General features: G+C 48.1%; 1 protein-coding gene and 1 long non-coding RNA gene across 2 annotated transcripts; one reads left to right on the plus strand and one right to left on the minus strand.

The window, feature by feature from the left end:
- The first annotated feature begins 1,050 nt into the window (after positions 1 to 1,050).
- Positions 1,051 to 1,716, plus strand: LOC124522727 (uncharacterized). The gene is made up of 3 exons (XR_006964831.1): positions 1,051 to 1,141; positions 1,234 to 1,360; positions 1,675 to 1,716. It is a non-coding gene; the product is annotated as an uncharacterized LOC124522727 (long non-coding RNA).
- A 2,243-nt stretch (positions 1,717 to 3,959) lies between these two features.
- On the minus strand, positions 3,960 to 11,932 carry LOC124522721 (zinc finger protein 501-like). Its single transcript, XM_047094308.1, has 4 exons — positions 11,747 to 11,932; positions 8,422 to 8,460; positions 6,444 to 6,570; positions 3,960 to 5,651 (listed from the first exon to the last, which is right to left on the minus strand). The coding sequence occupies exons 2-4, from the start codon at positions 8,434 to 8,436 to the stop codon at positions 4,339 to 4,341; spliced, it is 1,455 nt and encodes a 484-aa protein (XP_046950264.1). The 5' UTR covers positions 8,437 to 8,460; positions 11,747 to 11,932; the 3' UTR covers positions 3,960 to 4,338.
- Positions 11,933 to 25,568: the final 13,636 nt, after the last annotated feature.

Raw genomic sequence — 25,568 nt, forward strand, 5'->3', positions numbered from 1 at the left:
CCCAGGCGCGCCCCAATCCTCCTTGACACCTGGGACGAACTTCCGGCCCTGGACTGCGTAATTAATCCTCGAGGTGATTGGTGATCAATCCTCCAGGCAGGTGCCTCAGAGGGTGCTCGCCAGGGGCTCCCTGGGACCCGCTGTTCTGCCGCTTTGTGCACCCCACAATCCTGTTGGTGGATGGTCATGCCACAGGGTGGTGGTCCTCCCCGGGCAAGCGCAGACATGGTGCCTCCTCCCGCGCGCCCAGCTTCCCGCTACCACTCGAGGAACCCATCTGCTGGGAAACCAACGATTTTGGCCTTGTTTTTGCTCTGGGAGTCCGGAGACAAGAAGGAGGTGGGAGTGGAAGCCGAGCGGCCGCTAAGGAATGAAAAACAACGCCAAGAAAGCTGTTCAAAGCCTGGTGCCATTTCCATGAGAACTAAGCCTCAGAGAAGGCAGCGAACCCCTCGTCTCTGAGCGGTTTAATTTGGCGTCTGGCTGTAAGCTGTAACTTGCCCAGTTGCAGACCGAAGAAGGGTGCCATTCCTTCAGATAGAAGTGGTGAAGGGCCATCCCCAGAGGGGACCCAGATTACCAGGTGCGATCAGAGGGTAAACGCTGTGAAGCAAGGGTGGATCGAGGGGCAAGGAGAAGGGGTCTCGCTGCGAAGACCCAGGTTTTGCTGATCTTGAGAACGCGTGCGTAGTCTATCATATCGTCTATCATAGAGCCAATAGGCCGTCTCTATTGTCTGCTGTAGTTCTAGAATAAAGTGGTTTCCTCTGACTACCTCGGTGTGGGGGAGTTTCTGAGGTGGCAGAACCCACAAGTGTTAGCACCCCAACACTATCGGCACAGTTGCAATGAGCGAGTTTTAGAATGGGGGACATCGTAGATAATTTGGCAGTAACTTCAAATTAGAATAACCAAGCTTTATATATATATATACATATACATATATATATTACATATATATGTTTTATTTTTTATATTATATACATTTTATTTTTTATATCTCACATATATATTTCATTTGTTATATACATAGATTGGAATGTGAACGTTTTAAGGACCTTGTTAGGCCTAAAAACACCGTGAGGTGGTGGCAGCTGTTCTAAAGGCCCCTGGAAGATGTGTCCTTATTCCTTGACCACATGTAAGTGTTCCCTTTGACACACGATTTGGCAAATGTGGAATTTTTTTTTTTTTTTGATGAGATGAGCTTTTTTTTTTTCTCTCTTTATGCAGGTGAAGCAGAGAGAGGTGTCCTTCTACAAGTTGTAGGAAGAGGAGGGGGAGGTTACTGCCATATAAGGAAGTTCTATTTGATGACCCGAGACAAAGATGCTCCACGGATGCCTTGCTGCCTTTGAAGGTAAGTGCAGAAGTGATCTTCGGTCAAGGAGCAGGAAAGGAGGCAGGTCTTGGGGGAAAGGTAGAGGATGAGCATTCAACCCCAAAACCTGTGTCCAGGCCTGTGCCCCCAGAGGGAGGGAGGGATGTGTAGATTTGCCCTTATGTGAACAGACTGTTCTGACCTTTGGAATCATTAAGACCAGTTTAATGGTGGTCTTATACCACCAAAAATCTGCAGTAACGGTTTTCAGCAGCTTCTGGATAGAAAAGTAATACAATTTATACTTGTTTTGGTTGATGGAATAATGAAATGCATGTTTTTGTTTTCTTTAGGTTTGCTTATTTATTTTGAGGGAGAGCAGGAGTTGCGGGGGAGGGGGCAGAGAGAAAAAAATCCCAAGAAGACTCTGTGCTGTCAGCCCAGGGTTGACTGTGGGGGCTTGAACTCACAAACCCTGAGACCGTGTGACCTGAGCTGAAATCAAGAGCCTGAGCCACCTACGTGGGCCCCATGAGATGCATTTTGCAAAACATTCCAATTTTAAGAATTCAGTGACATTGATAGGCTGTCCCTCAGGATCCGTCGATGTAAGTTGGCTGTGAGTGGAGGTGGGTGGATAGAAAAGACCCAAGAAGAAAACAAGGACGGAACCTTGATGAGGGGTTATACATCATGTGTAATTATATATTTAAATAAACTTACATAATTGCGTTTTAAGTACAGAATCTTGCTTAGAATAGGAAGTATGTGGCAAAGTGCTTAATTCTCTGGGTTTTTGTTGTTTCTCGGTATCCTGGAGCAAGGAGCCCGTGTGGGGCTGACATTAGTCTCCAGCTGTTCCACCACCTGGAAGTCACATTATTTAGCACAATCTGATAGGGGGCCCCAGGCCCCAAGTAGACAAAGGCATTGTTTATCAGGCAGTGCTGTGGAAGGGGGAGAACTAAACTGATTTTGAAGTTTAAACTGATTTACTCTTTTACTGCAGGGTAGTAGTAATATTTAAAACCTGTCCTTTCCTATTCCTGTCTGGGAAAACAGACCTTTACTGCCTCTCTTCTCAAAGGCAGCACATCTGGTTGGCAACTTTCACGTTTGCAGCTAGCGATGGGGAAAGGTTACGAGGGCTGGACTAATGCTCCTTTCAACAGAGAACCACACTCTCAAGTGCAGGGTGTACGTGGCCAACACACGGTCAGCAGCACAGATGAGGGAGGAAACACGTGTAAGAACATTTTAAACGTTTTCATTCAGCATTTTTATTGCACTAGCGCGAGGTCCCAATGCTTTACTTTTCATCAGCACCCACAGCAAGTAGACTTGGCAAATACACACATATACGGGTGGCACACAGTTCTCAGGGGAAATGCATGATTCGAGCAGGGGGAGATTGCACTCACACACCTTTGAAAAACACTCGTGGAAAAGACGGAACAAATCTGACCAGGCTTCTACTGGTGAGGACGCCGGCAGAACTCAGAGCAACCATATCCCCCTGGGGAGAGCTTGGCCTGTTTCAGTTCGCTGGGACTCAGGCCTCGCACTGCTAGGGGGATGGAGATGTACATTTGGCACAACTGTGCCTTGTGACGGCCAGGCTGGCAACAACCCCCGAACCCTCGTCGTCCTTTTTGTTAGATGAGTGAATAATGGTGTCTTCCACTTGTTTAAAAAAAAAAAAAAAAATTCCAACTATTCACTGGTGATTGTCGAAGTAATTATGTACTATTATGCACCCGTAAAAAGGAGCCACAGTAAGATTCCAACATGTAAAATTCTAGAGAACACAAACTAGCGAAGGTACGAAAGAAAGTGACGGTCTGCGTGGGAATCCAGGCAGAGGTTACGAGACAAAGGACCTGTGGTGGAGTACGATGGTTTCATGAGCGCACATCCAGTAAAGTCTACCAGCAGCAGTTTTCGGTTTTCAAGTACACTTGAAGTCTATCGCATGCTGAGTGGAAATGCTTTTGCGGAAAAATCTGAACATTGGGAAAACCTTGGAAAATTGAAATCTGGCCACCCCACAGGACACAGCTCCACGTCCCGCTGGCCAGCAACCGCACCGCAGTTTACAAGCTACGCTTCGTGGGTCAGAAAGACCACGTGCCTGCTGCCTTCGTGTCTGCATTTCCAGGAGTTTGGTTTTCAACCCCCCGCCCCCAACACCTTAACTGTAGCGCAATAGAACCCCGGCCACAGGAGCGCTGTCAGCTCTATAGGGCCTCAGAATGCCGTCCACAAGGCCCTTACCTGAAATTGGCCGTAGCCCCCAGGGCATTGGCATGGGCATCGCAGCCCCTCCACTTTGCACGTCCCCCACCATTTCGCTAAGTGTGTCTGTACCGCACAGCTGGCTTCTACCTGGTGCCTGGAATCCATGATACCAGCCCAGCAGATGTGATGGCACAGGGACTGGGACCTAGAGCGCTACTTCTCAACAGCGCTGGGGCACTGTGACATCCTATGTGAGAAAGAGAAGCTGATCCTTGGGGTGCCAGGGGGCTCAGTCGGGTAAGTGTCTGACTTCAGGTCATGATCCCATGGTCCATGGGTTTGAGGCCCACATGGGGCTCTGTGCTGACAGCGCAGATCCTGTGACTCCCTCTCTCTGCCCCTCCCCCGCTCATGCCCTGTCGCTCTCAAAAATAAACGTTAAAAAAAAAAAAAAAACCCACACGGTTCCTCTCAGGGAAACCTCCAGACTCGACCACAAACCCGTACATCTGGGACACAAGATTAGTCCCCCAAAATTGGGACTGCCCTTCATTCTATCGTAGGAGGCCTTGTGCCCAAAACTCTAGAGTGAGAGCTACCCTGTGCCATGAAACCATCCACACTGAGGCATACAGTGTTTGGGACACACGTGGGAGAAACCTGCACTGACCAACACGAGGGTTCTGGACAGGTTAGAAAGTACAGCCTAGCCCCCTATGCCCCATGGGCTCAGACTGTGGTGAGGATGGGCTCTCGACATGGTGCAGCCCCCGCTCATTCTAAGGCCCTCCTCCCCTGTGAACTTTCTGGTGTCGCAGGAGGTTAGACCTGCGGCTGAAGGCTTTCCCACATTCAGTGCACTCATGAGGTCGAGCGGGGCTGTGGAGTTTCTGGTGGTCGATGAGAGCCGACCGGTGGCGGAAGACTTCTCCACAGCTCCTGCACTGGGGAGGGCTCTCCGCGGTGTGAACTTTCCGATGCTGAGTAAGTTGTGTGCTGTGGCTAAAGGATTTCCCACAGGCACGGCACTCGTAGGACTTTTCTCCTGTGTGGACTCTGTGGTGTTGAGTGAGGCCAAAGCTCTGGCTAAAAAGTTTCCCACATTCGTTGCACTTGTAAGGCCTTGCCCCGGTGTGAACTCTCTGGTGCTTAATGAGGGTGGAGCTTTGGCTAAAGAGTTTCCCACATTCGCTACATTCATAAGGCTTTTCGCCAGTGTGAATTCTCTGGTGTTTAATGAGGCTGGGGCTTTGGTTAAAGAATTTCCCACACTGGCTGCACTCATAAGGCCTTGTTCCGGTGTGGACTCTCCGGTGTTTAATCAGGTTGGAGTTGGAGGTGAAGAATTTTCCACACTCACCACACTTATAAGGCCGTGCCCCAGTGTGAATCCTCTGATGTTCACTAAGGCTGGAGCTTTGGCTAAAGAATTTCCCGCACTCACCGCATTCATAAGGCCTCTCTCCAGTGTGAATTCGCTGGTGCCGAACGAGTGTGGGTTTGTTACTGAAGGCTTTCCCACACGCGCCGCACTCGTAAGGCCTCTCTCCAGTGTGGACTCTCCGGTGCTGGACGAGTATGTGTTTGTAGCTGAAGGTTTTCCCACACTCGCTGCACTCATACGGCCTTTCTCCCGTGTGGACTCTCTGATGCTGGGTGAGTCTGTATTTCCGGCAGAAGGCTTTCCCACAGTCGCCGCACTTGTAGCGCCTCTGTCTGTGGTGAAAGGGCTCTGTACAGCTGGTGTCCTCAGTGGGTGTCCCCCGACTGTGAGCGAGCTGGGGGAGAAGGCCTGGGCCAGCAGGGACGGGCTTCTGTGGTGGGGGGTGGGTGGCATGGCTCTTCGTGTTCCTTCGCGGGCGTCTTTCTCTCCGGTGCTGCTTCTGGCGCTCCTGAGGCTTCCCCCCCGTCCCACACACTTTCCGCCCAGGGCTTGCTCCCGGGCTCTCGGCTGGATGCAAATCCCCTTCGGAGTCCGGGCTGCGCACCTCGTGGGGGGACAGATCTGCCTTCGCGATGCTGACCTGTGACACTCCTAGGGGGACGCTCTGCTCTGAAGGTGCCTCCTCAGCCCCTGCTCCGTGCCAGCAGCCTGAAAGCAGAGAAGAAATGCTGAGCAGCTCCGGCAGCAGGAGGAGGCCGTTCTGTGCTTCACACGGCAGAGGGGACTCAGCGGGTGAAGACACGAGGACGAGGACGGTGTGTGTGGTGCGGGGAGGAGAGGCTGGGTCCACAACTCACTTCTGGGGGGAGTGTGTTTTCACCAGGGCCTTGGCGACTGGCGTTCAAGTGTTATTTTAAGGGTATGGGCACAGACAGACCGCGTGGCGGGTCAAGCATAGGCCGGGGGTGGTGAGCACAGCAGAAGGAGCAGTGATCTGGGGGAGATCCCAATGAAGGGTAGAAGACAGGTGAGGGAAGGGGGCAGAGTGTCAAGGAAGGGCAGGGAAGACAGGAGAGCCTCTGACCTTGGCATCAGAGCAGTGTTGTGAGCCCGGGACATGTTCCTGTCAGGATCCCCAGCCATTTCACATCCTCTCCCTGTCGCCAACTTCCACGTGCAAGTGTCCCCCACTTGGAGGCGTACCCACTTGGTCATGTACCCCGTGTTCTCCCAGCTCCAGCTGGATAACAGGGGACCTAGAAGATGCAAGTCCTTAAGGCAAACTTGGGACAGCTAAGTGGTCAGTGCAGGCCCAAGGCAACCAGCCCCCAAACCACCTCAGGAAACAAAAATGTCCCAGAAACCTTGACCGAAGGCCCCTCTGAACAGCTGGTGTTGGGGCTGCTCGTGAGGTATCTCCACGCCCCAGCCTCTGTGCCCAGAATGAAGAGGAAAGCGAGGGGCCAGCCCAGGATGTGGGGGTTGGGGGGAGGGCCTTACCCAATGACACAACAAGTGCAAAGACCTCCAGCATCACGTCCCGGTACAGGCGTCGCTGAGCCTCGTCAAGAAGCCTCCACTCCTCCTGGGAAAAGTACACGGCCACGTCCTCAAAGGTCATGGAGCCCTGTGATGATGGGGACAGTTGCGTCCATAAGCAGCCTCTCCCGGCAGGACCCGGTAACTGCCCCGAGCCCCAACCTCCAGATTCACTCACTCCCTGCTCCTGACCCCCCTCCCCCTCCCCCACACTGAGATGCAGGACTCCCATCCCTTTCCTGCGAGACGTCTGAGTCCCCAGCATCCTGCCTCCCAGATGGAAGCAGCTGGGGCCTGGCATTCTCTCTCAAGCTCCTACTCACACAGCTGGTCCCCACCATTGACTTGTGTCTGTGTGTCATGCTGAAGAAATGCTGGGCAAGTGTGATCATAGATCCTAACCTCCAAGGGAAGGGCCTTCCCCACTTGACCTTGGTGCTGGTTTAGATCACATGCAGATCTAAATACCCTTGGTAACATTCTGCTTCTATAGTTATGTTGTGTCTCTTCGCCAGTCATTTAGGTCCTGGGAGGTCCTGTAAGTTCATCTGATGACCCTCTGAGAGAACCACCACAAGAGCCTGGTTGGAGGGGTGCATACACAGGTGAACAAGTACCAGTCTACTCCACCAACTCACCCCCATTATTGCTCTGATCTCATATCCACTCCCATGAAAATCTGGCCACCTGTTGGACTTTCCCCTCCCCATACCTCCTTCCACATTCCTGGTAACAACTGTTATGCTGTCTTGTCTATGCACTGTCCACAGCTCTCCTCCCTTGTTCCCCAAGGGCAATGCCACTATGACTGGAACATGCCCCCACCATATCAGATCCAGAGTTCAGCCCTGGTGTGGATGTCCTGAGAAGTGGGGGACCAGCTCTCCAGTGGTCACCTATACTTGGAAGTCTCTGAAACATTTGAGAATCAACATGGCCAAAAGAGAATTCCTCATATTCTTACAAAAGCTACTCCTACAAAAAACCATGGAGTCATCTGTGACCCCTCCACATGAGAAAATCTGCTCAGGTCATGATCTTGCGTTGCAGTTTGTGGGTTCAAGCCTCGCGTTGGACTCCCCAGTGGGTGTGTAGGGCCAGCTTGTGTTCTCTCTCTCTTAAAATAAATAAATAAATATATTTTTAAAAAGAAAATCTGATCAGCCCTACTTTACTTAAAACTTTTTTTAATGTTTATTTTTGAGAGAGAGAGAGGGACAGTGCATGCAAGTGCGGGAGGGGCAGAGAGAGAGGGAGACACAGAACCCAAAGCAGACTCCAGGCTCTGAGCTGTCAGCACAGGGCGCGACACAAGGCTTAAACCCACAACCCGTGAGATCACGACAGAGCCAAAGTCGGATGCTTAACCAACTCGGGCCACCCAGGTGCCCCTGGTCAGCCCTACATGAAGCCAAATCCTTCTCCTACCTCCGCATCTACCAGCTATTTGGCCCAGTTACAACCAATACTGGCCGATCTAGAGCTTTGACTACACGAGCTCTGTTCATGATCTCCTTGTCTCCCTCTCCCCCACTGTGGAGTGCACTCTAGCCAGGGGCAGCTTCTGAAGACCTGAGCCAGCTGGTTTTCTCCTCTACTCCAGAACTGTGTGGCCATCACCCTCACTCTCAGAACAGAACCCCAGCTCAGGCTACACCCCAGGCCTGACTCTAGCCTCCTTGTCCTCTGTTCTCACCAGACATAACAGTCCTAGCGGACCTAGAACATTCCCCTAACCACTCTCATCTCTGTCTCTCCTCCAAAGCCACGGCACCAATTCCTAAACCTAAGACACCCTTTCACACTCACCCCATGACTTGACACAAGTGGGGATCCCTCTGCATATAACCTCTGACCTGGACTGAGGGCTTAGCTAGAGGCTCTAGACACCAAGGGCAGGAAGGGTGGCAGCAGGAGTTCCAGGACACCTGACACTCACCAGTGCAGGGTCCATAAGTGCTTCTGCTGAAAGCAGAACCTGCAGGAAGAGCAGGGCCACGTTAGTTTAAGTCCCATCGCGGGTATAGACAGAAAAGTGAAACACAGTATTTTTAGGTACAGAGGAAAGCCAAAGGGGGAAAATCCAGCCTTTATAAAAGAAGGCAGAGAGGGTTCAGTTGTGCCCAAAGCACGTGCATCTTGACTTTCCAGGAGAGGGAAGAAAGGAGTGGAAAGGCTGATGGGGTCGTGTTGTGTTGGAGTAGCTGCCCTCAGGCCAGCGAGCAGGAAGAATAAGGGATAAATTATGTCCATGTCTCAGTGTGTTTCCGACCCTTCCATTTTATTCCTTCATATTCTGCTTCTTCCTGTGCCCAAAATACACTCTTCTCTTCCTGTATCTTGTAGTTGAGTTTAGCCCTAATAGCTGGTCACGAATGTGACTCTTTACACTTCCTTTTCCAGTTTTTCCATAAATGTTCAGAAAGAAATGGTGCAGATATATTCTCTCCACTGGGTAAGGTAACATATCAAACCACCGCTTACACGATTGTGTGTTTTTGAAGGAGACAGAGCATAGGTAGGGGAGGAGCAGACAGGGAAAGAGACACAGAATCCGAAGCAGGCTCCAGGTTCTGAGTTGTCAGCACAGAGCCTGACACGGGGGTTGAACTCATGAACCGCGAGATCATGATCTGAGCCCAAGTCGGACGCATAACTGACGGAGCCACCCAGATGCCCCATAGAGGGTGAGATCAATGATGAGGGAAGAATAAATCTGGACAACGTGCATCTAAGAAAAAGAAAGAAAATGTGGAGAAAAGACAACACCCCTAGATTTCATTACAACTGCAAACCCAATAATACTAAAAGATTCAGAGCAAAGCCAAAACCTTGATATTACGCATGTTATAAACACATGCTTGGTGTTACTGCAAACACAAAAGGACTACACAGTTTTGCTAAACTCCTTGAGTTTTCCTGGGAGCAGACCAAGTCATAGCTACAAACATAAAAATCCCAAGTATTTTAGAACGTGAGAAGCTATTTCCAAAAAGTGACAAGGCTGGGGCGCCTGGGTGACTCAGCTGGTTAAGCATCCAACTTTGGCTCAGATCATGATCTTGCAGTTCGTGAGCTAGGGCCCTACTGTCAGGCTCTGGGCCGACAGCCTCCTTCGGATCCTTTGTGTCCCTCTCTGCCCTCCTGAGCTCTCACTCTCTCTCAAACAAGAAATTTTTTTAAAGTGACAAGATTGTTGTAAATAAGAATAAACGTTAAACATCACTTTAACATACAAGAGTAATTGTTCCAAAAGAGATCAGCACATTATAAAGCTGTTCTAGTAAGAAAACGATCGTCATAGGATTTAGGTTGGAAAAACTACAGAGATCATGAAGTGGGTCATGCATGTGTGCGTGGATATGGATGCTTTAGCGGTGCTACAGAGCATTAAAATAGTAGCAGCTTATCATAAAAATGTACACCTCTACTTTAAACGATGCACACAGGGACACCTGGCTGGCTCAGTTGGTAAAGCGTGACTCTTTGAGTTCCAGCCCCAAGTTGGGTAGGGAGCCTAATAAGCTTTTTAAAAAATGACGTAATTTCAGCTGGATAGGCTTAACTTGGAAGACAAAAAATTATGTCTCTTACAAGTTAACAGAAGAAAAGATTTCTCAAACCAAAGTATCACAATAAAGAATCCCACTACATTGAAACAAAGGGCTCCTGGGGGCTCCTGTTACATTTTGTCATAAAAACTGAAATGACCAGTTACACAGTTGAGCAAAAATTACACAAATTCGTGAACCCTCTGTAATCGTTAAATTATTTAAAATTTTAATACTTAATGAATTAAAAAATCTTGTGTATGTAAATGAGAATTCCAGTAAGCACTTTTTAAAAATGCAAATGTAAAGTTAACAGTAATGAACAAAAATAAAGCAAAACTCAGTAAGGCGTGGGGTGCCTGGTCAGACTGTGGCTGACAGCTCAGAACCTGCCTCAGATTCTGTGTCTCCCTCTCTCTCTGCCCCTCCCCCATCGTGCTCTGTCTCTGTCTCAAAAATAAATAAATGTTAAAAAAAAACCCAAAAACCCAACTCAGTAAGGCTGACATCACAAGCCTGACGTTGCCCACTGCTAGTAACACTATAGAAATTAGCTAAATATTGTAAACCATTATATGTATGTAGATTGGTAACATTTTGAAAACCAATCTGGCATCATAAATTAAAAAAAAATTTTTTTTACATTCATTTTAGAGAGAGGGAGACACAGAATCTGAAGCAGGCTCCCAGCTATCAGCACAGAGCCCGATGTGGGGGTCAAACTCACAAACCGCGAGATCATGACCTGCGCCCAAGTCAGATGCACAACCAACTGAGCCACCCAGGTGCCCCTGGAATCATAAATTTAAACCTACGACTACTTGTGGAAAGTGGGCTATCTTTAATACAGAATGTTAGACAACTGTATGCTTGTATAGCCCAAAACATGTGGCTACAGTACCAGTGTTTATAAATGCAGAAAACCACGGGCAGAAACATATAAAAAGATTTTGTTTATATACTCATATCCCAGAATACTACGCAGAAAAACGACCAGCTGTACGGTGCTGTGACTGCAGTAACCCATCAATCTTTCATCTAAACTACGATGCTGAGGACTTCCCACAGAGGCGCTGAAGCTCTCGGACAATAAAGGGTGCTTGCTTGAGACATCGGACAACAGCTCAACCTTGGAGAGGGCCATAGTGGCCGCGGAAGAACCGCGGAGCTGGGTGCCGGGGTGCTGTCTAGACCCCAGCTCTTCCCCGGCCAGTGGGAACGCGAGAACGGAGCGGTCGGCCGGCAGGGGGCGCGCTCACACCCTGGCTCACCTTGTCCTCCAATTCGCAGGAAGACGGTGGCCGCGACCAGAGCTACCACCCTCAGCCCCAGCCCGGCTCACGGGCAGCCACTCCATTTGCCCCAGCGGGCTAATGTTTAGAACAGCCCTTGCCGGCTTCCCTCTCCCTGGAACGGATCGGGCTTCGGCGAGCGCAGCTGCACCGCGACGCTCGTGCTACTCGGGAAGAAACCCAAAGAGGTTAACAGCAATGAGTACAAGCAATAAGCTCCTGGCCGTGTGCAGGAGGTTAGCACTAATCTTACAGCCGGCTATTCAGCTGCACACGCATTCTGTGCCACTCTCCTCGGGCAGGCGACATTCCAGAATTCGGAAGACCATAGTAAACAGGACCCTCGTAAGAACAAAAATATGAAATTTCAACGAATAAGAAGAGCTGAGGGGGTGAGGGCCCAGAGAAACGCAGCATTTACCTGGATGGGAACCGCCACGGCGACCGTGGCACCGCAGTGCTCAGCCCGCACGACAGCCACGCTGAGTCTCCGAGCAGCCGGCCCTGCGCGTCCCCGCTCCGTTACCTTGGGCAGTCCCAGCAACCTGAGCTTCCGAGCGCTGGACAGAACCAAATTTACAAGATGTCGCTGGAGGCCGACGCCGGAAGGCCCACCTACATGCCGTCCGCTGGGCGGAAGTGCCTCGCTCCTTGAGCCCTCACTGGCCCAGTGTGGCGCACTGCCTTCTGGGTAACGTAGTCCTGATGGAGACGCCAACCTCCGCACGGGTCTCCATCCTGACCTCTGGCAGCTGTCCCGCCACACCATGAGGGGTGCTGGGAAGGGGTGTCTGAACGTTCTGAGGGGGGCTCCGGCTTCTTGGAGGGGGTCACACCCAGATTTTCGTGGAATGTCTGCTGATCACAGAAATTATTTCAGATGTTCCCCAAGGTGCAAACCCAATTGTCACTCAGACATAGAGTACGTCCACCCAGAGCTGGGATCTAAAATACCATCTTACTGCTTTTCATGTTAGACTGAAACTTTAGAATCAATTGTAGGAGTTTCACTGTTAGAAAAAAGGGCTAGTGATGTCCAACTCTTAACTCCATGCATTCCATTCTTTTTTAGAATTTAACACCCTATCTCAAAAGTGGGAGCGACTTACCACATTGGGACAGCGGGCTTCTGAACACGGAGACGGAGACAGAGAAGCGGCAGCATTGGATTTTGTGATCTTTTTTCCTTACTGGGAAGTAAATATAATTCCACGTGCGACTGCACTGACAATGCATGGGCACTTGAGACTATCCCGGAAGAAATGAAACTACTGAAATCAATGATGATGTAGCTATTCACCCGTGGCCAAAATAGCTCTTGGCTATCTGCACGAGGTTAGATCTCAATGAAGTCTGAGAAGTGAGGGAATTAAGGTGAGCACAGGCTTACAAAGGAAATCAGAGGTTATGACTAAACCGGGACTTCTTTTTATCGTATTTAAAAATCACTGAGAAATACCAGCTTCAATGAAGCTGTGAAGACATAGCTTTGCACTTGAGGTATCTGTACATCATAACAAATACCCCGTGAGTGCCTGTAAGTCAGGGGAGACTGAGGAGCTATATTCCTCAGCAATGCCCGGAATATGGGACAGCCTCTGAGTACAAATGACCCAACTCATGCCGCTGCTGAATGCAAGGATTGCCAGGGTGACTGCCCTACCCCACCCTCGAGTAGACTAGCAGACTGGATAACTACAGATATTCTTTGCACCCCGAGTACAGAAGTCCTATAAACTTTCCCAGGATGCATCATGTAGCAACGCAAATTGAACCAAATCTGGAGAGTTCTTCTTTATCCTCCTATTTCCTCTGAAACACAAAAGAGAGGCCCCCCAAAACCTGTTCATTCTTTCATTCCATCCGAGTCCAATTCTGTTCTCACCCACAGCGAATACAGTAAATATAGTTTAAAGAATACTTTTAGGGGCACCTGGTTGGCTCAGTTGGTTAAGTGTCTGACTTTGGCTCAGGTCATGATCTTGTGGTGTAGCTCAGAGCCTGGAGCCTGCTTCGGATTCTGTGTCTCCCTCTCTCTCTGCCCCTCCCTCCCTCATGCTCTTTCTCTCTCTCAAGAGTAAATAAATGTTAAAAAAAAAAAAAAAAAAGACTTTTATTATCACAAAAGCCAGTGGGGTAACCAGGGAGTTCCTGTGTGGGGTAACTGAGTGGCTAGAAAAATCCATTACAAGTCTCATGAGACAGAGACAATGCCCCCAAAGAAGGGAAACGTTGGGAAACCTCTGTGGGCTGGGAGGTGAAGCCAGCTCAAGTCCCCTTGTCCAAAGTTGGATGATGTCTCCACCCAAACTGATAGGAGGTAAGGTGTAAGGAATGAGGCTTCACCAACCCTGGTGACTACTCCAGATGAAGAGAGCACAGCAATCTGCTGGGCTCCCTGACACCTGGTAGAAGAGGGATGGCTTCTCGGATAGGCAGTGGCAGTGCCACCCCAAGCAGCTCTGAAAGTGGAAGAGTTCATGAAACCAACCCACATATTTAGCCCGGGAGGTGCAATTCGGGCTGACTTCTAACCTCTCACGATGCTGACATTGTGAACTTCCTGGTGCACAATGAAGACAGGCTACTGGCTGAAAACTTTACAACATTCACCACACACACAGTACTCTTCTGGGTGTGTAGATGTTGTGTAAGACTGAAAGGTCTTTAAAAAATTTTTTGTGTTGTTGAGGATGATGATGGCAGATGAGAACAAATACCACTCACATAGATAAAAGGCAAAGCTCTTTGTAACTTACAGCTGGGAACAAGAGAAGGTCAGAACCCAACTGGGGCTTGTAGTGAGGGGCAGCGTGACAGCAAGCTGGAGCTGGAAGAGGCAGTGTATGCATAGCAAGGTAGGTTTCCCAGGATCCGTGTGGGCTGAAAAATTTCTTAGACTCCAGGGCACAGGGGCATCCTTAGCTGTCTGGTACCTGGTTCTGAGGTGTTCAGGCCATCAGGACTGGTATGGGTGAGAGCCTGATATGGGGAGTATTTGGGGGTGTGGAATTAATCAGATACTCCAAAAGGGGAGCTGACTGGCTTCATGCCAGGCTTCAAAGTGGAATTAAGACAGTATTTTATAAAAGTATATATCAAAACACTGTGATTCTGGTATGACACAGTGATACACATACACCTATGAAATAGAATTCAGAGCATGGAAATAAATTCTCACAGATGGTCAAATGATTTGGACACGGCTGTAAAGGACTTCAATAGGGAAAGTCCAGTCATTTGAAAAGGCGCAGGGAAAACTGGACATACCACATGTGAAAACTGGGGCTACATTATAGCGTTATACAAAAATGAACTCAACACGGATTAAAGACTTACACATGGTTCTCAAACCATGTGACTTAGAAGGGAAGAAAGCTTTCTCACACTGGACTTGACAATGATTTCCTAGACATATAGCACCATACAATGAAAGATAAAAATTGATAAAGTGGACTATATCAAAATTTAAAATTCCTGTGCACCAAAGAAAACAATCAACATACGGGAAATGCACGTATGAGTGAAAATGCAACATGGGGGAAGGGGAGAAAATATTTGCAAATCTGATAGGGAATTAATATCCAGAATATACAAAGGACTTGTATAAAGAACTCATAATTCAGTAACAAAGAAAATACATTATCCAATTAAAACATGAGCAAAGGACTTAGATATTTCTCCAAAATAAATATGCTCAACACCCACACGTTAATCATTAGAGAAATGAAAACTAAAACTACAAAATATATCCCTAGAATAGCTATTATATATATATATTAAAAAAAATCTGTATGTTGCAAAGGATGAAGAGAAACTAGAAACTTCACACACGGTGGGCAGGTGCACAGGAACATAAAATGGTACCAGTATTATGGAAAACAATTGCTCAAAACATGACCATAATACCACATGAATCAACGATTCTACTTTTTTGGGGTAGGTGCAAAAGGAATTGAAAGCAAGGTGTCGAAGAAATGTATGTGTGAAAGTTGGAGTTGCGCCTACAAAGCGTCCTACCTTCACTCCCCGGTCTCCTTGGTCTCATCCAGGGTGGACTTGTGGCTGCTCCACAGTATGTGCTGTGGCTGAGGCTTCCCATGCTTAGTGCACAGACACCCATTCTGTCCACTTTCAAAGGCCTCCCTGCATCAGTGTCCCCGTGTGGCTACCCACTGCGTGGCCGGGGCCGGGAGAAAGACTGCGAAGTCCTTCCCACCCTCCCTCCGGGCCAAGGTCAGATGAACTGTGTGGCCCCTAACAAATGAAGGGCTCTGCTCGTCCTTTATGCCAAGTTTATCTCTATTCTGCTTCGTCTCATGCAGGTGTAGGTCTGCCCCACGAGTGTACAGGCCATGCTCAGGGTAGGTTCCACCGTGCTCAGCCAAGTGCAAAGTGTCTCTCCAGAGCAGGACACACATCTCACAGGGCTGGGCCTCGTGGACTGACGGACCTGGCTTTGGAGTCCTGACCCGTGACGCTCCTATAGACACCTTGCTCTGAAGGGGCCTCCTCGTCCTGGGCTCCATGCCAGCAACCTGTAGGCAGAGAAATGCTGGCCAAGCATAGGCAGCCTTGTCCGGAATGCCTGTCAGACACACCCACGGATAAGGCCAGGGGACTGCTGACAAGTCTGGGGGACTCGAGACGGTGAGAGGAAGGCCTTCTGTGCAGAGCTCAGCCTGGCCAGCGCCCACGAGGGGACTCTGGGCAAGGAAATGAGAAAGGGGTGAGGGCAGGGAGGAGAGGTGGGCTCCCCAAGTGTCCTCTGCAAATGACTTTCAACAAGGCCATGGCTGCTGGTGACTGGTGAGCACTGGGTAGAAGACTGAGTCCAGACCCAGAAATGTGTGCTTGCACACTGGAAATTATAGAAAGCTTATGAAAGAAATTGAAGAAGACACAAAGAAATGGAAAAAGATTCCATACTCATGGACTGGAAGAACAAATATTTTTTAAATGCCAATACTACCCAAAGCAATCTATATATTCAATGCAATCCCTATCAAAATAACACCAGCATTCTTCACAGAGCTAGAACAAACAATCCTAAAATTTGTATGGAAAAGACCCCGAATAGCCAAAGAAATGTTGAAAAAGAAAACCAAAGCTGAAGGCATCACAATTCCAGACTTCAAGATGAATTACAAAGCTGTAATCATCAAGATTGACAAAGCAGGAAAGAATATCCAATGGAATAAAGAAGACAGTCTCATCAGCTAATGGTGCTGGGAAAACGGGATAGCGATATGAAGAAAAATGAACCTGGACCACTCTCCTATACCATACACAAAAATAAACTCCAAATAGATGAAAGACCTAAATGCAGACAGGAAGCCATCAAAATCCTCGAGGAGAAAACAGGCAACAACCTCTTTGACCTCGGCCATGGCAATTTCTTACTCAATGTGTCTCCAGAGGCAAGGGAAACCAAAGCAAAAATGAACTCTTGGGACCTCATCAAAATAAAAAGCTTTTGCACAGTGAAGGAAACAATCAGCAAAACTAAAACACAGCCTACGGAAGGGGAGAAGATATTTGCGAAACACCTATCAGATAAAGGGTTAGTCTCCAAAATTTATAAAGAACTTATCAAACTCAACACCCAAAAAACAAACAATCCAGGGAAGAAATGGGCAAAAGACATGACTAGACACTTCTCCAAGGAAGACATCCAGATGGCCAACCGACACATGAAAAAAATGCTCCACATCCCTCATCATCAGGGAAATACAAATCAAAACCACCATGAGATACCACCTCACACCTGTCAGAAGGGCTAACATTAACAACTCAGGCAACGACAGATGTTGGCGAGGATGCAGAGAGAGAAGGTCCCTTTTGCACTGCTGGTGGGAATGCAAACTGGTGCCGCCACTCTGGAAAACAGTATGGAGGTTCCTCAAAAAATTAAAAATAGAACTACCCTACGGCCCAGCAATTGCACTACTAGGCATTTATCCACAGGATATAGGTGTGCTGTTTTGAAGGGACACATGAACCCCAATGTTGACAGCAACACTATCAACAATAGCCAAAGTATGGAAAGAGCCCTGTTCATCAATGGATGAATGGATAATGTAGATGTAATCTACAATCAAAAGGAATGGAAATCAATCAAAAGGAATCAAAAGGAATGAAAATCAAAAGGCAATCAAAAGGAATGAAATCTTGCCATTTGCAACTACATGGGAAGAACTGGAGTGTATTATGCTAAGTGAAATTAGAGAAAGACCAATAGCATAAGAGACAAAACAGATGAACATAAGCAAAAATAATATAAAAAGAAGGAGGGGGACAAAAGAGAAGAGACTCTTAAATATGGAGAACAGAGGGTTGCTGGAGGGGGGATGGGCTAAATGGGTCAGGGGCATTAAGGGATCTACTCCTGAAATCACTGTTGCACTATATGCTAACTAACTTGGATATAAATTAAAAGAAATAAAGATTGCATTATAGTAGCTCGTGTTCAAGGACCATTTAAGGATATGTGCAGACTTCACACCATCTGAAACGTTAGTCCTCCAAGGAAGCAGTGGAAGGGAAAGGATGAGAGCCGAAAGTCAGAACTGAAATGTTAGTGGGAAAGAAAAGGTATAAATAAGGTGGCCACTGCCCCAGGCATCATACAGTGATGGACACAGAACAGATGCTCCCTGTGAGGGCCACATTTTTTTGAGCATCTCTTGATGTTGCGGAAGTAACGTTCCTCTGTCAGGTGCCTGGGGCTCTACTATTGCTCTACACCTTAGAGCAACCGCCGGGGCCTGAAAGAGGCGTGTCCAGGGGAAAAGACAGAGAAAGAGAGTACCGGACATCCACCCAGAGTGACCCACACGACATCAACATCCCACCTTCTAAATTTATGAGACCTTCAGAGGAAAGTCTTAAAACAAACCCAATGGTCCCTACAAGTGGTGATGACACGATCAGCGCCTGAAGTTGCTGGCATAGGCAGGCCCCAAGTACGTGAGCAAGAGGACAGGAAGGCCTGGGGTACCTGACCTCGGACAGGGACGACAATGCCACCATAGCCCCCAGGACCACACGGTAGGCATTTCTTTGACCCTCCAACATGCCCAGTCCGCACACGGAACCCAGGCAGTGCAAATGCAGCCGGCCTCCTAATCTGCCGGAGTCTTCTATCATAACACCAAAGTATCCTCGCCCAACTGTTTCTTGCTTTAGCTTAGCCACAGAGACCTGTGTGAGGGTCTCACAATCTCAGAAGCGATCCTGACCTCTCACCACCTCTCGTTCAAAGCCCCAGACTTGCAATGAATCTGGCCGATCCCATTTCCCCCACCCAACTAATCTACCAGCCCAAATAAACAATCCAGGTGAGGGTCACCAGGAAACCTTGCCGAGGCCACAGAGGGGTAACAGTCCCGCCCGCCCTGGCGTCTGACCTTCACTGTAGGCACCTCAACAACCGTCTTATGTCCACTGCCTCCTCAGAAGGCTTTACGACCCTCCACCTCACATGCACACCCCCCCCAACAGCCCTCCAGTTCCTCCCGTGTTTGTGATCCCCACCCCCACCAGCCTGGCACCCACCTGAGACACAGATTTAGCCCCTCCTTCCCCTACCTGATCCCCAATGGCACTGCCACCGTAACACAAAGATGCCCCATACGAAACCAGAAGCACAGCTTTACTGGGGTCCACACGCCTCCCTCCATTGGTGCAGGTGCAGAAGGAGGGAAGCCATGAGAAATGGGTAACCACGGTTAAGGTCCTACAAGTTGAGCTGAACCACCAGGCCTGCTCTGCCCTCCAGCAAAGCAATGTCAGTCTGATGGTCCAAACCGAGCTCCTCAGGGCTCACTGCTGCCTCTCACTAGCCATGTGACTCTGGAGAAAGACTGACCCTCAGGGAGGTCTGTGTCCTTATCCCATACAATGGGAATAAGACTGTTCCCCCCTCACAGGGTGATATTCATATCACACGTCAGTAGCACACTATGTATCAGCTTACAGTCCACAGCATTCAGGGTTTTGTCTACGTTTTCAGTGCAAATGAAGTGGTAGGACTTTAAAAGTTTGGGAGTGTATTTTTCCCACTTTGTAAGTTTTTAAGAGGATGTGATGCATGAAACTTACATCATAAGCAAATGCTTAAAAATAAAGTAACTCTTACACCAATTATTAAGTGTGTGGATAAATTTAAGTAATTCACTGCGCTCATTTCTAGTTGCCTGCCTATGCCTATGTATTTGGAAGGAGGCTGCTTTGTTAGTATTCAAATCAGTAGCTGTTTCATACGTTCTGAGGTTAAGGGGAGCGCTGAAAACTACTAGTCCTCGTGCCGTCATCTCGGAAGACAGCATGTGGGGAGTCCTGGACTGCACAGCAGAGGGGAGGGGAGGTGCCCTGGTCTGGGGCTCGGCTGACCTTGGTTTTGTTCCACAGGGAGCGGTCTTGAGTGGCTGCTTAGCCTGCAGGGGAGGAGCCACACCGATTCACACCTCAGTCATCCTGCCAACACCTCTCCTCATCTGGACCTCCCTCTCTCCACACACAGGCCAGAATTCACCTCATCTCTGAAAGAGAATCAGCAATACACATGGGTCCCAGGCCTTCCCTACCCCACCGCAGGACCCATCTGAAAGAACCTCAAAACCCTCCTTCTTCAATCTGATCCCCAGACTCTGACCTGATCCAGTCCGAGGTCCCCACCATTTAACATTTATCTCCAGCCCTCTTCCCTCACCTCTAAACCTTCAAGCCCACCTATCATGAGAAGTCTCATCTCCATCCTGAGACCTCTCAGAATCACATGTCTAAGATGTAACTCAAAATCTCTGTGAAACCTGCTCCCTGTACTGACTTCCCCACCTCCTTTCTTTCAAATGTCCAGGCAAAAATAAAAACTTTGGATGGTCTTTCACTCCCTTTTATTCACAGACATGCTGGATGGAGCATGAAATCCTGTTGACTCTTTTTTTAATCAATTAATTTATTTAGAGAGAGACAGAGTACAGAGGGGGAGAGAAAATCCCAAGTAGGCTCCACACTGTCCGTGTGGTTCTCAAACTCAGAACCATGAGATCATAACCTGAGCCGAAACCAAGCGTCGAATGCTTAACCAACTGAGCCACCCAGGTGTCCCTGATCTATCCAAATTCTTACCACATCTCTCCTCTACTGCCGCTCCTCTGGTCCAGCCCCCACCATATAATCTCCGGGAGTCTATTGCCGGGTTGTCCTCCTCGCTAGTTTCCCATTCCCTTTTCAATAATTTTAAACTTCAAATATGGATATGCCCCTAAATTAGGTCCCTGGAACCAATGCCAACAAGTGTGTGTGTGTGTGTGTGTGTGTGTGTGTGTGTGTGTGGAGTTGGGGGGAGGTCCCTGGGGTTCCTCACACAACATCAATTCTTAAAAGCCAGACTGATGTCCAAGAATTCAATTCTGACACTATGTATCAGGAATTAGCATCAGATTCACAGGTTAAGAGTTCAGTCCTACAGGACGGTACCCCCACCCTCAACCCCCTGTCATTTCAGATGCCAGCTGCAAGCCCAGGCTGTTACTGGTGCTTCCCACTGACTGGTTATAAATCAGAGGTTCCCAAGACCCCTTCTCCTCAGGTTTAACTGATTTGCTAGAATGGTTCACAAAACTCAGAGAAACATTTTTCTTCCTAGATCACCGATTTATTACAAAAGGGTATTAACTCAGAAACAGCCAAAATGGAAGAGACGCACACGGCAAGGTATGAAAACAGGGCACAGAGTATCCTTGCAGCCTCCAGGCGCACCACTCTCCTCAAATCTCCAGGTGCCTACCAACCCGGAAGCTCTCTGAACCCTGTCCTTTAAGGGTACTTTGGAGGCTGCATCATATAACCATGGCTCATTCAATCGCTGGCCACTGGCTATTGGTTCGACCTCCAGCCCCTCTCCCTTCTCCCAAGGAGTAGGGAAGGGAAGGGAAGGGAAGGGTAGGGTAGCGTGGGGGGGGGGGGGGTGGAGTCAGGTTGGGGGGAGGGGAGGGACTTAAAGTTACAACCCTCTAATCACCAGGTTGGTTCTCCAGGCAACCAGCTTAGGTGCTTCCAAAACTCACCCCATTCGTAGGACAAAACACAACTTTACCACTGTCAACACTTAGGAAATTCCAACAGTTTTGGAAGCTATGAGCCAGGAACTATGCACTAAGACCAGATATACAGCAGAAATACATTTTGGTCACCTTAACAAATACGTATTTCTTTAAGTCACCAAATCGCAGCCCCTCCCATCCCCGCCCCTTCACGGATTTCAGCGGCTCACGCCGTCCCTGCCAGCGACCCTCCCCCTCACCCCTCGGCCCCGGGTCCCGACTCAGCAGCCCCTACGGGCGGGCGGGACCGGGACCAGAACAAGAACGCCCTCTGCTCGCGCCCTGGAGGCCTGACTGCGGGGAGCTAACCGGGCGCTCCTCCATTCTGGCCTCGGCCCTCCGGACGGGGGCGGGGGCGGGCAGCCGAGGGCCCCGGGGTCGCAGCACCCACCTGCACTGGCTTCACGCGCGCGGCCTCCTCCTCCGACCAGTGGGAAGAGCGGGGCGGAACGCGGCAGGCGACGGCAGGGGACGAGGGCGCCTCGCAGCTGCCTCAGCGGCGGGAACATCACCTCCTCTGGAACCTTGCATCCGCTTCGAAGGAACCCAGCGTCCCCAAGACCCTGCACCAGTCAAACGGCCCAAGAACTCGAAGACGCGCAACACCAGGGGAACGCCACCGGAAGTCCCGCCCACAGGCGCCGCTACCGGAATCCATGCTGCGTTTTCATTGGCTCGGCTCTCACGATGGCCTGCCGCGGAGCCTTCTGGGTAGCGTGTGGTTCCCTGGCGGCTTCCCGCCCCGTCGTGGGGAATGAGGTCCTTCCTGATTTCGGGATGGACGCCGCGGGACAACGTGAGCCTGCCCGGGGAGATGGAGTTCCTGGATTCCTGTGATGCAGCATGGGGTCGCTGACTCTTACAGCGTATACCCAGATTTCCTCTGAGTGCAGTCTAGGCCAAGTGTCCCAAATAGAGGTCTGTTACTACAGACTCTGGGAAGCACAGGAAATTCCCAAAGGCTACACCACCAAAGGGACACACCAGACTATTGTTAAAAAATAAAATTCAACGAGTAATTTTCCAAATCTAATTGGCTTTACTAAATACCTCATCAACAGGCTGCGTCCCATCTAGCAAGTAGAGGGGATCTCCGAGGAGTTGTACAAAATGGAAGATTTTATAGGGAGGAGGTTGGGGGCAGAAAGTTATTAGCAAAAGGATTTTCAGGCAAGGTTGCTTTTCCTTAGGGGGACAGCATGCAGATGACTTTCATCTTCCTTGGAGCATGGATGAGGGCCCATGTAGCAGATTACTACATCAGCACTGATCAGAAAATTCCTGACTAACTGGTTAAGTGTACATTTCTGGAGGAGGTTGAAATTGCAATTAGATTAGGTATTAAGCCCCAGTTTGGGGACTCAGCCTACGTGCACCATTTTGGGTCTGTGATTTTCTTTTTAACTTCATAATAATAATCAGCAGCCACTCATATTGATTGCCAAATACATGTCAACTGTTTTATGACCTTCAATATGCAAGGTGAGGGACGAGAAAGAAAAAAAACCCTAGACAGGGCATGATGGGGAGTTGGAGAAGGGATATTTCTCTGGCCTGGATAATCAGTGTTCAGACTGTGTTCCAACCTAGCAAGTAACACTTTTATTGAGATCATACTTAATACTTCATTTCTTAGATATGTTCCATTTCTTTTGTTAACCTTAAAAGTGCCAATTATTTTGCCAGCAAAAGATGGGTTTGAGACCAGCTGAGAATTGTAACCTGGTACAAGCAAGATTTGGCAAAGCCATAGGCAAGTCTGGAGAACAAAGAAGGAAACCTCTCTTTTACAGAGGAAGGGAGTTGGGCGGAGACGTTATAAACTAAAAGTCCATCGGAGTAAACTGGGAGTTATAAATATAATGGCTTCTCATTATCTGAGCTATGACTGCCTCTCATTGGCTGGGCTGTTGAGGGTGGGAGTAGAGGAAGAAATCTTTCTTCCGCCTGATGGGATAGTAAAGAGGACTGGACTTGCAGGATCCACCTTTACTCTTCTTGTTGGATGTGAGTTTGACAACTAGTGGTGAGATTAAGAGCGGGGCTCGAACTCACTAACTGTGAGATCATGGCCTGGGCTGAAGTCGAATGCTTAACCGACTGACACACCCAGGTGCCTCATTCATCCATATACTTTTAATCTGTACAGATATGTCTTTATATTTAAAGTGGGTTTCTTGTAAACAACATATTATTGAGTCTTGGGTTTTGATCCACTCTGACAATCTTTCTTTTGATTGGTGCATTTTGACATTCAAAGTAAGTCTTGATATAGTTGGATTAATAATGTGTCACATTGGTTATTGTTTTCTGTTTGTTGCCCTTGTACTTTGTTCCTATTTTTGCCTTCCACCCATTTTCTCCCTTTTGTAGTTAAAAAAAAAAGTTTATCTGTTTTGAGAGAGGGAGAGAAATAAAGAGCAAGCAGAGGAGGGGCAGAGGGAGGGAGACAGAGAATCCAAGCAGGCTCAGCACAGAGCCGGACTCAGGGCTTGAACTCACCACACGTGAGATCATGACTTGAGCTGAAATCAAGAGTGAGGTGCTTAACCAACTAAGGCATCCAGGTACCCCTCCCTTTTGTAGTTTTAATTGAGCATTTTATGCATTCCATTTTCTCTCCTTTCTTAACAGTTGTACTTGTTTACTTTGGTGGTTGCCCTAGAGCTTACAGTATACATCTACAGCTAATCTAAATCCACTTTCAGATAACACTACCATTTCACAGGGAGTGTGTGTGCCTCAATATAACAAAATAATACTAATTCCTCTGTCTCCTTCCTTGCATTGTTCCTGTTATTCATTTTAATATATTCACACACATATATACTCTAATACACTGTTGCTGTTTTTTGACAAATTGTAATCTGATAATTAATAATAAGACAATTCTTTTTTTAATTTTTTAAAATGTTATTTATTTTTGAGACAGAAACAGAGCATGAGCAGGGGAGGGGCAGAGAGAGAGAGACACACACAGAATCTGAAGCAGGCTCCAGGCTATGGGCTGTCAGCACAGAGCCCGATGTGGGGCTCGAACTCACGGACTGTGAGATCATGACCCGAGTTGAAGTGACGCCCAACCAACTGAGCCACCCAGGTGCCCCAAGACAATTCTTATTTTACCTTCACTTCTTCCTTTTCTGATGCTCTTCCTTTCGTTGTAGATCTGAGATCCTGAGCTATATACCATTTACCTTCTCTCTAAAGAACTTTTAACATTTCTTTCAAGGCAGGTCTACTAGCAACAAACTTTCCATTTTCGCTTGAGAAATTCTTTACTTCTCCACTTTTGAAGGATAACTTCACGGGGTACAAAGTTCTAGATTTGTGGGTTTTTTCCTCTCTCAGCACTTTAAATACTGCACTCCACTCTTACATGGTTTCTGAGAAATTGGATGTCGTTATCTTTGCTCCTCTAGAAATAAAGTGTTTCCTTTCTCTGACTTGTTTCAGAGTTTTTTTTTTTTTCCTATCTCTATTATCTGTTGTTTGAAAATACTATTTCTGGGTGTAGTTTTTTCTTTTAGCATCTTTCCTGCTTGGTGTTCTCTTAGCTTCCTGGATCTGTAACTGGATGTCTAAATTTGGGTAAATTTGGGGGAAATTATCAGGGGGAAATTATTGTTTCAAGCATTACTTCCATTCCTTTTGGTCTTTCTTTCCTTCTGGCATCGTCATTATGTACCTGTCACACTTTTTCAGTTGTTCCATAGTCGTGAGCTTTATGAAACAAAATTTTCAATGTAAACATAAATTTATATATAATTACCTTAATGTTTGCATTCTTTTGTACATGGTGAGGTTTGAAAGATACAGAGTGGAGTCTTGAATCATTTCCCTCCCATGTATCACTCCCAAACTGTTTTCTTTCCGTTTCCTATTCTATAATGCTTGTTACCCTTTCTAAAGTTCAAGTTTCTCAGTGAGCCACCTGGTTTGAAGATTACATGATGAAAAGATGACCTCAAGCAAGAAATCCTACCAGCAGACTGCCTTTGGACCTGAACTGCAACTCTTCCGTGGTCCCCAGCCTGTTGGCCTGCTCGGTAGATTTTCCACTTGCCGGGCCATCACAAATGCTTTAGCTAATTCTTTAAAACACATATCCACTCCCAGCCCTCCACACCTCTC

This window comes from Lynx rufus, unplaced genomic scaffold (assembly GCF_022079265.1).
Source record: "Lynx rufus isolate CCGP_SWC_20201006 ecotype Redwood Valley unplaced genomic scaffold, mLynRuf1.p SCAF_39, whole genome shotgun sequence".
Classification (NCBI taxonomy): domain Eukaryota; kingdom Metazoa; phylum Chordata; class Mammalia; order Carnivora; family Felidae; genus Lynx; species Lynx rufus.